General features: G+C 29.5%; 1 protein-coding gene across 1 annotated transcript; it reads left to right on the top strand.

Annotated features, from left to right (window-relative positions):
- Positions 1–581: 581 nt before the first annotated feature.
- LOC111417186 (2-oxoglutarate dehydrogenase-like, mitochondrial) lies at positions 582–6,846 on the top strand. The gene is made up of 9 exons (XM_023049391.2): positions 582–1,055; positions 1,118–1,291; positions 1,353–1,449; positions 1,503–1,761; positions 1,818–2,078; positions 2,138–2,412; positions 4,668–4,942; positions 5,362–5,783; positions 5,837–6,846. Exons 1-9 carry the CDS (start codon positions 900–902, stop codon positions 6,780–6,782), a joined length of 2,865 nt encoding a protein of 954 aa, XP_022905159.1. The 5' UTR covers positions 582–899; the 3' UTR covers positions 6,783–6,846.
- Positions 6,847–9,963: the final 3,117 nt, after the last annotated feature.

Here is a 9,963-nt window from a genome sequence, read left to right as displayed (position 1 = left end):
TAAATACCTTAATTTATTTATAAAAAAAATTTTAAAGTTTACAAATAAATCTTAAATAATGTTTTTTAAGTATTAAGTATAGTTGAAAACAAATATATTATTAAATACGTTCCGTTTATTAATTATAAACGAAACACAAATTATTATCAATTCTGCCGATAGATGGAGCTAATCGAAATGTCAACTATAAAACTTGAACATTCGAGTATAGAGCTTTTGAAGCTTATAGAAAAAAAAGCTTGTTTAATAGCAAATAATTAAGTAATGAAGACTGGAATAGGAAGGCTAAAACTACACTACATGGACGATGTAAGACAACTTAAGAACTTTAACATTTATAGGATAGAGACGTAAAGCTCTTGATTCATGAAGGATATCTTTAAGGAGAGTTAAGCTCTCACAAAGTTGTTTGAACTGAAACATCGTTCACAATTCCATGGCGACAAGAAGCTGCAGGAACATCAATTAATGTTTTTAGAGAAGATCTAAAAGTAAGTGGGTGCTAGAGACACCAAAAATAAGGCAAAAATGAGGAAAATGGATCTATCAAACTTGGTGCTACCTACTAGGCTATGCAAAAGGGTGCTATCACTAATTCTGAGGTTATTCCGTTTGAACTATTACCTGAAATATCGACTGATATTTCCTTGTTGAACATTTTAGTCAATTTCTGTACCAGCTTGTGCAGATATCAATTAATTCAATAATTGCATATAAATTGTTGCTTATTTATTACTAGGATGATGTGATGTTTCCATAGAAAAGAAATAAATAAATTTTTGTTGTTGTCATATTCGGTGTTTTCAAAGTCAAAATTTTTAGGAAAAATTTTCGTGTAAAAAACTCATCAAACCAAATTAAATGGGCAGATTCTCTGGTTATTACCGACACTTTCGGCTATGACGTCCCGTCGATCAGCGAACTGCTTGTGCAGATTGAAAAAAGTGAATCAAGACCTCTTCAGGAGCGGATCTACGGTTATCGGCGAAACTGAAATCGGCGGTGTACGAACGATTTATGAAAAATGGTTGAGTGATCCTAAAAACGTGCCTGCTGTAATCAACTTTAAACAATTCGTTTCTTTTTCACGATTAAAATTTTTTTTTGTACCGTTTAGCCTTGGGATTCATTTTTCAAGTCAATCTCCCATTACGATCGCACGAAAATCAAATCGAAATCGCTGGCCGAAGTCGGGAAAATTAAGAAAAAAGAAAAAGTTCAAAAGCGAGATGAAAGAGAGATCAATTTGAAACAATTTTTATTGGTGCAACAATTAATTCGAAGCTATCAAGTGAGATATAATTAAATTTGTTTATTTTTTTAATTATTTCGTTTGATTTAATTTAAAATAGATTCGTGGACACTACTTTGCCAAATTATATCCAAATTTAAGCGAAAAAAATGCGATTGCCGAAGAGGAACATAAAACTTTATTGAAGAAAGTTAAATGTAAACATTTTTTTTTATTCAAATTCATTGAGTTAAATTTAATTTCTCTTTAGCCGAATTAAAATTGAATAATTTATTTGCATTACCGTCACCGACAACTTATATAAGCGGAAAAGAAACGCGTTTGAGTCTATTTGAAATCATCAATCGTTTAGAAGATACTTATTGTAACTCGATAGGGTTAGAATTTATGCACATGAATAGTTTTACTCAATGCGATTATTTACGCAAAGAATTCGAAACTCCCAACATTTTCAATTTAACGAAAGACGAGAAAAGATTATTATTTTCAAGATTAACCCGTACAGCTTGGTATGAACAAAAAAATATATCAAAAAAAAAATTCCATTTAATGAATTAACTTCTAGCTTTGAAAAATTTATAAACACAAATTGTCCAAGTACCGGTGGATTAAACAGTTTGGAAGGTTGCGAAATGTTAATTCCCTGCATCAGAATGATAATCGATCACAGCTCCTCATTCGGCGTTGATCATTACGTTTTTGGAATGGCACAAAAAGGGAGATTAAACGTTTTAGCAAACATCTTCGGAGTTCCTTTGGTGAAACTGATGGGTTATCTCCATCAAAACGAATTCTTCACGTCTTATTTAGGGACAGATCAAGTCAAGTAAATCATGATTTTATTATTAACTATTTCGTTTTTAATCATTTTTTATTTCTTTTTAGATTGGATACAAATTCGAATAAAAAAACGAGATTAACCATGATGGTTGGGCCAAACAACATGAACATCATGGCTCCCATTACGTTGGGGAGATCCAAAATTGAGCAATTGTTCAAAACGGAAAACGAAATCCTTCCGATTTTGATTCATCAAAACACCGATGTTTTGGGTTCCGAAATTTACGCGTTAACCTGTTCATCTGGGTCTAATACAGGAGGAACTATTCATATTGTTTTGAATAATTTCAATTTGGAATTCCAATCGCAATTCTTCTCAAGTAATATTTTTATTTATTTATACATAATTCTTACTTACTTTATACATAATTACTCACTTAATGATTACGCGTTACTTTGTGTAATATTCTACTACTTAGTTTATCCATGATTAAAGAGGGAATATTAAATACTCCTTAAACAAGTCTACTTAGGTGTTGTTGGCAGAAGAATATATCCCTAATGGCAGACTAAAACTGCTAATATAAGGCTAGAACTGAGCAAGTACCTGCTTGCAGAAGACTAGACACTGCTGAAGCAATATTAAATATACCTTAAACAAGTCTAGGTTGTATTAGTAGAAGGTTATATGTTATTTATAGAAGACAATATACTCCTAATGGCAGACTAGAACTGCTAATAAAAGAGTAGAACTGCTTGCAGAAGACTATCTACTGCTTCCAGAGATTAGGCACTGCTTACAGAAGACCGGTATTGTTTATAGAAGACTATATACTCTTAATGATAGCGTAGAGAACTGCTTGCAGACGACTAGAAAGAATAGTAAATACTCCTTAACCTCTTGACATACAAATAAAGACTACCTACTGCTTCCAGAAGCATAAGCACTTTTCGCAAATGACAAGATACTGCCGAAGGAACATTAAATACTCCTTAAACAAGTCTTGGTAATGTTAGCAAGAGACTAGATGTTGGCAGAAGACAATATACTGCTAATAGGAGACTAGAACTGCTAATAGAAGACTAGAACTGCTTGCAGAAGACTACCTACTGCTTCCAGAGATTAGGCACTGCTTTCATAAGACTATATACTGCTTAGAGAAGACCGGTATTGTTTATAGAAGACTACATACTCTTAATGATAGCGTAGAACTGCTTGTAGACGACTAGAAAGAATAGTGAATACTCCTTAACTCCATGACATACAAATAAAGACTACCTACAGCTTCCAGGAGCATAGGCACTTTTCCCAGATGACTAGATTCTGCCGAGGGATAATTAAATACTCCTTAAACAAGTTTAGGTTGCGTTATCAGATAACTAGGTGTTGTTGACAGAAGAATATATCCCTAATGGCAGACTAAACTGCTAATATAAGGCTAGAACTGAGCAGTACCTGCTTGCAGAAGACTAGACACTGCTGAAACAATATTAAATATATCTTAAACAAGTCTAGGTTGTATTAGTGGAAGGTTAGATGTTGTTTATAGAAGATAATATACTCCTAATGGCAGACTAGAACTGCTAATAAAAGAGTAGAACTACTTGCAGAAGACTATCTACTGCTTCCAGAGATTAGGCACTGCTTTCAAAAGACTATATACTGCTTACAGAAGACCGGTATTGTTTATAGAAGACTATATACTCTTAATGATAGCGTAGAGAACTGCTTGCAGACGACTAGAAAGAATAGTAAATACTCCTTAACCCCTTGACATACAAATAAAGACTACCTACTGCTTCCAGAAGCATAAGCACTTTTCGCAAATGACTAGATACTGCCGAAGGAACATTAAATACTCCTTAAACAAGTCTTGGTAATGTTAGCAAGAGACTAGATGTTGGCAGAAGACAATATACTGCTAATAGGAGACTAGAACTGCTAATAGAAGACTTATAGCAGCTATCTACTGCTATCAGGAGATTACGTAGTGCTTGCAAAGGACTAAATACTGCCGGAAAAATATTAAATACTCCTTAAACAAGTCTAGGTGGTGTTAACAGAAGACTAGATGTAGTTGACAGAAGACAATATACCCTAATGGCAGACTAACATAGTGAACAGAAAACTAAAACTGCTTGTAGATGATTTCCTAGTATTTTCAGAACAGTATCTACTATTTTTAGAAGATTAAACTAAGCAAAATTGACATGAAATATTGAAATGCAACTAACAACAAAAAAGTCAGTGCTGTAGTCCTTTCCGATACCTCCTAATTCATTTAATAACATACTTGCAGTATAAAAAATTTAATTTTTCACTTTTAAAGAGGTAAAAATGTTACAAAACAGATAGATATTAGGTTGAAAAATACAAGATTTAGCAACACCTAGTTTCGAGATTACTCGTATATGCGAAGATCTTTATTAACGCACCTTTCTCTTGTATTAAGGGATTTAAATATCACTGTGTTTCGCAAAACTGTTTCACCGCGATAAATCCAAGGCTATCCCCATCAAATCCATGTTGATTCACATAAAGTGACGTAACTCATCGTCTCTCACCAAAATAACTTGAATTAGAATTTAATTTTCTTTTAAACTTTGAGTTAACAACAAAAAAATTGTTTTTTAGATTTAGCAAAAACGATAGATGCACCAATTTTCCACGTTGACGCAGAAGATCCAGAAGCTGTTCAAAGAGTGGCTATAATAGCATCTGAATGGAGGAATCGTTTCAAAAAGGATTGCATAATTAATTTAATGTCTTCCAACGAAATTAAATTCGACGATTTGATGGGATTAAACCCGAATGCCCCGCTAAAGATTAAATGCAAAAAAAGCAAACCAGATGTTGTTCAAAAATACTTTAATCGCCTGAGTAAAGAAGGCGTAATCACCGAAAATTTAGTAAGTAACGTTTAAGTTTCGTTTAAATTTCTTTCAGAATCGTCGAAACAACTTTTTTTCAGCCGTTTTCACGATCGTTTTTGTGCTTCTTTTCAGGCTCACCAAAAACGAGTGAAAACGGCTGGAAAAATAGTTGGAGAAGATAAAGATGTGGGTAAGAAAAAAGACGATATTTTGGGAAATATTGAAGACGGTGAAGTAATTAAAGAAGATTTTAAAGAGACTTTTGAGGAAATCGAGAAAGCTGAAAGTAATCGGTTGGAGCGAAGGAGGATGATTAAACAGTTGAAAGATATGAAACGAAGTGAACGGATAAAATTTGCCGAAGAACTGCTTAAAAAAAAAAAATTGAAAAAGAAACCTTAATAAATATTAATCTTAAACAAATAATTTTTTTAATTTAAACTTTAATTTTACAGATTTCGGAATACACGGATAAATATCAACAGCTTTTAAAAACGGCTTTTGAAACTTCTAAAGATTTAGGCACGCATGCTGTTGGTTCATGGATTGATACTCCGAAATTAGCTGGTTTTAACAAACCAGGTGATATTCCTTCAACGGGGATTGAAGAAAACGAAATTATGTCCATCGGTATGATTCATTCTTCACCACCCCTCGGCGACTTCGTAGTCCACAGCGAAATCGAAAGCCTCTTTAAACGTCGCACCTCACTTCTTAAAAAGAAAAATGTTAATTGGTCTTTAGCAGAAGCGATTGCTTTTGGATCATTGTTAAAAGCAGGAATTCAAGTTCGTTTGAGTGGATCGATTCAGGAAAATATGTGGAAAAATCGCCATTATGTTATTCAACATCAAAAAAAGGAAAACATTTCTTACACGTAATTATCTTATTAAGATAAAATTATTATTGAATCATTTTATGTATTTTTAGTCCAATTGATTTCGTTGATCCAGCCCAAGCGAAATTTTCCATTCAAAATCAGCATCATTCTTCATCTCAAGAAGCAATTTTAGGATTTGAAATCGGTTACTCTCAATGCGACCCCAACGTTTTAGTCGTTTGGAACGCAAAAGATGATTCTTCCGGTATCCCCCAAGCTGTAATTGACGAATATTTATCTTGTGGGATAGAAAAGTGGAAAAAGCCGTCCGGAATTGTTTTAAATCTTCCTCACGGAAGAAACGTTACCACGATTTCATCGTGTTCATTTCGCCCAGAACGAATTCTCCAACTCTGCGCGAACGATGATGTGATGGAATTTGATTACAAAAAGCAATTATTCGAATGCAATTGGATTGTAACTTATCCAACAACGCCAGCGAATTTTTTCCACGTTCTTCGCAGACAAATTTTGATGCCGTTTAGAAGACCGTTAATAAATTTGTTACCTAGAAATTTAATAGCAAGCGACGCAAACATCAGCTATTTCGACGAATTCAAAACTAACTCAACCTTTAAACGGATTATCACCGAAAAGGTCGAAGATCCAGCTAAAATAAAAGCGGTCGTTTTTTGTTGCGGGAAAGTGTTTTACGAATTCGACGCGATTCGCCAAAAAGAAAATAGAGATGACGTCACTTTTATAAGAATCGAACAGATCTATCCGTTCCCTTACGATCTAATACAAGCGGAAATCGCTAAATATCCGAAAGCTAAGTTCGTTTTTGCGCAAGAAGAACCGAGAAATATGGGCTTTCATCAATATTGTAGTCGCAAACTTAAAAACATTTTGAAAAATGATCTGTTTAAAGTTATAACCACACCCGCTACACTTCATACTCATTATGACATTTCCTCCGATGATTACATCAAAAATCAAAAAATGAAAATGGATCTTATGTCACAAATAGAAAATGATCATAACTTACCGTTATAATTTAATTTTGATTTATGTGTGGGGTGTAAAGTTACATTAAATAAATTATAATGTAAAATAATAACTGCTTTAAAAAAATTTTTTTAATTATAGATAAGCAGAAGCCTAAGATAAGAAATTTTATTATTCAATAAGAACATAATATATAGTATTAGAAGTCTTTTGCGAACAATTTACCATTTGGCACCTGAGGAAGCTACGCTGCCGAGATTATAGAATGCACGCGATCTTCTATTTCATTACAAAACTAGTTCTTTGAGCTGCAGCAAATTGCTCATCATGTTTAGAAAGCAAATATTGAAAAAAAAAGTATTGACATTTCTTATTTCATTGCAGTACTAGTTTTTCATGATTTTTTACAAATTTCGGATTGCGCAGAATCTTTGATTAGTTTAATATGAGCTGCAGAAGATTCCTCATCATCTTTAAAACGGCAAATATTAACAAAAAATATTCTGCCATTTCCTATTTGATTAGAAAACCAGATTTCCATGAGTTTTTTCGGGTTAATCAATTTAATTTTGATTTGCAGCATTATCTCTAATATATTAAATATGAAAAAGATGCTTTGGGCACTTTCCATTTGTGTTTATAAATCAAAGAAAATACTAAATTTTCACAAAATTATATCTACTGTGTTTTTAAGTAGCATGATATGATATATATGTTAAATTGAAGCTTAAAGATTCTAGTTTATGATGTGATATAAAAACAATAAGATAATATTATTGAAATTTCCAAGAAAAACTTATTATAGAAGAAACTATCAAGTTTATAAATCAAAGAAAATACTAAATTTTCAAAAAATCATATCTACTGTGTTTTTAAGAATCATGATATGATATATATATTAAACTGAAGCTTAAAGATTCTAGTTTATGATGCGATATAAAAACAATAAGATAATATTATTGAAATTTCCAAGAAAAACTTATTATAGGAGAAATTGTCAAATTTATAAATCAAAGAAAATACTAAATTTTCAAAAAGTCATATCTACTGTGTTTTTAAGAATCATTATATGATATGTATGTTAAATTGAAGCTTAAAGATGCTAGTTTATGATGTGATATAAAAACAATAAGATAATATTATTGAAATTTCCAAGAAGAATTTATTTAAGAAGAAATTGTCAAATTCATAAATCAAAGAAAATACTAAATTTTCAAAAAATTATATCTACTGTAAATTTAAGAATCATGATATGATATATATGTTAAATTAAAGCTTAAAGATTCTAGTTTATGATGTGATATAAAAACAATAAGATAATATTATTGAAATTTCCAAGAAGAATTTATTTAAGAAGAAATTGTCAAATTTATAAATCAAAGAAAATACTAAATTTTCAAAAAATTATATCTACTGTAAATTTAAGAATCATGATATGATATATATGTTAAATTGAAGCTTAAAGATTCTAGTTTATGATGTGATATAAAAACAATAAGATAATATTGCAATTTCCAAGAAAAACTTATTATAGAAGAAACTGTCAAATTTATAAATCAAAGAATATACTAAATTTTGAAAAAATCATATCTACTGTGTTTTTAAGAATCATGATATGATATATATATTAAATTGAAGCTTCAAGATTCTAGTTTATGATGCGATATAAAAACAATAAGATAATATTATTGAAATTTCCAAGAAAAACTTATTATAGGAGAAATTGTCAAATTTATAAATCAAAGAAAATACTAAATTTTCAAAAAGTCATATCTACTGTGTTTTTAAGAATCATTATATGATATGTATGTTAAATTGAAGCTTAAAGATTCTAGTTTATGATGTGATATAAAAACAATAAGATAATATTATTGAAATTTCCAAGAAGAATTTATTTAAGAAGAAATTGTCAAATTCATAAATCAAAGAAAATACTAAATTTTCAAAAAATTATATCTACTGTAAATTTAAGAATCATGATATGATATATATGTTAAATTAAAGCTTAAAGATTCTAGTTTATGATGTGATATAAAAACAATAAGATAATATTGAAATTTCCAAGAAAAACTTATTATAGAAGAAACTATCAAGTTTATAAATCAAAGAAAATTCAAAATTTTCAAAAAATCATATCTACTGTGTTTTTAAGAATGATGATATGATATATCTGTTAAATTGAAGCTTAAAGATTCTAGTTTATGATGTGATATAAGAACAATAAGATAATATTATTGAAATTTCCAAGAAAAACTTATTATAGGAGAAATTGTCAAATTTATAAATCAAAGAAAATACTAAATTTTCAAAAAGTCATATCTACTGTGTTTTTAAGAATCATGATATGATATGTATGTTAAATTGAAGCTTAAAGATTCTAGTTTATGATGTGATATAAAAACAATAAGATAATATTATTGAAATTTCCAAGAATTTTTAAGAAGAAATTGTCAAATTCATAAATCAAAGAAAATACTAAATTTTCAAAAAATTATATCTACTGTAAATTTAAGAATCATGATATGATATATATGTTAAATTGAAGCTTAAAGATTCTAGTTTATGATGTGATATAAAAACAATAAGATAATATTATTGAAATTTCCAAGAAGAATTTATTTAAGAAGAAATTGTCAAATTCATAAATCAAAGAAAATACTAAATTTTCAAAAAATTATATCTATTGTAAATTTAAGAATCATGATATGATATATATGTTAAATTGAAGCTTAAAGATTCTAGTTTATGATGTGATATAAAAACAATAAGATAATATTGAAATTTCCAAGAAAAACTTATTATAGAAGAAACTGTCAAATTTATAAATCAAAGAAAATACTAAATTTTCAAAAAATCATATCTACTGTGTTTTTAAGAATCATGATATGATATATATGTTAAATTGAAGCTTAAAGATTCTAGTTTATGATGCGATATAAAAACAATAAGATAATATTATTGAAATTTCCAAGAAGAATTTATTTAAGAAGAAATTGTCAAATTCATAAATCAAAGAAAATACTAAATTTTCAAAAAATTATATCTACTGTAAATTTAAGAATCATGATATGATATATATGTTAAATTGAAGCTTAAAGATTCTAGTTTATGATGTGATATAAAAACAATAAGATAATATTGAAATTTCCAAGAAAAACTTATTATAGAAGAAACTGTCAAATTTATAAATCAAAGAAAATACTAAATTTTCAAAAAATCATATCTACTG

This window comes from Onthophagus taurus, chromosome 5, assembly GCF_036711975.1.
Source record: "Onthophagus taurus isolate NC chromosome 5, IU_Otau_3.0, whole genome shotgun sequence".
Taxonomy (NCBI): domain Eukaryota; kingdom Metazoa; phylum Arthropoda; class Insecta; order Coleoptera; family Scarabaeidae; genus Onthophagus; species Onthophagus taurus.
The sequence above is the reverse complement of the archived record's forward strand: the minus strand, read 5'-3'. Positions and strand labels throughout refer to the sequence as shown.

What these genes read in the sequence shown, in the direction of transcription:
- LOC111417186 (XM_023049391.2), top strand. Translation starts at nt 900, where the DNA reads ATGACGTCCCGTCGATCAGCGAACTGCTTGTGCAGATTGAAAAAAGTG. An exon ending in ATCCTAAAAACGTGCCTGCT is followed by an intron (nt 1,056 to 1,117) that starts GTAATCAACTTT and finishes TGTACCGTTTAG; the next exon opens with CCTTGGGATTCATTTTTCAA. An exon ending in AATTAATTCGAAGCTATCAA is followed by an intron (nt 1,292 to 1,352) that starts GTGAGATATAAT and finishes AATTTAAAATAG; the next exon opens with ATTCGTGGACACTACTTTGC.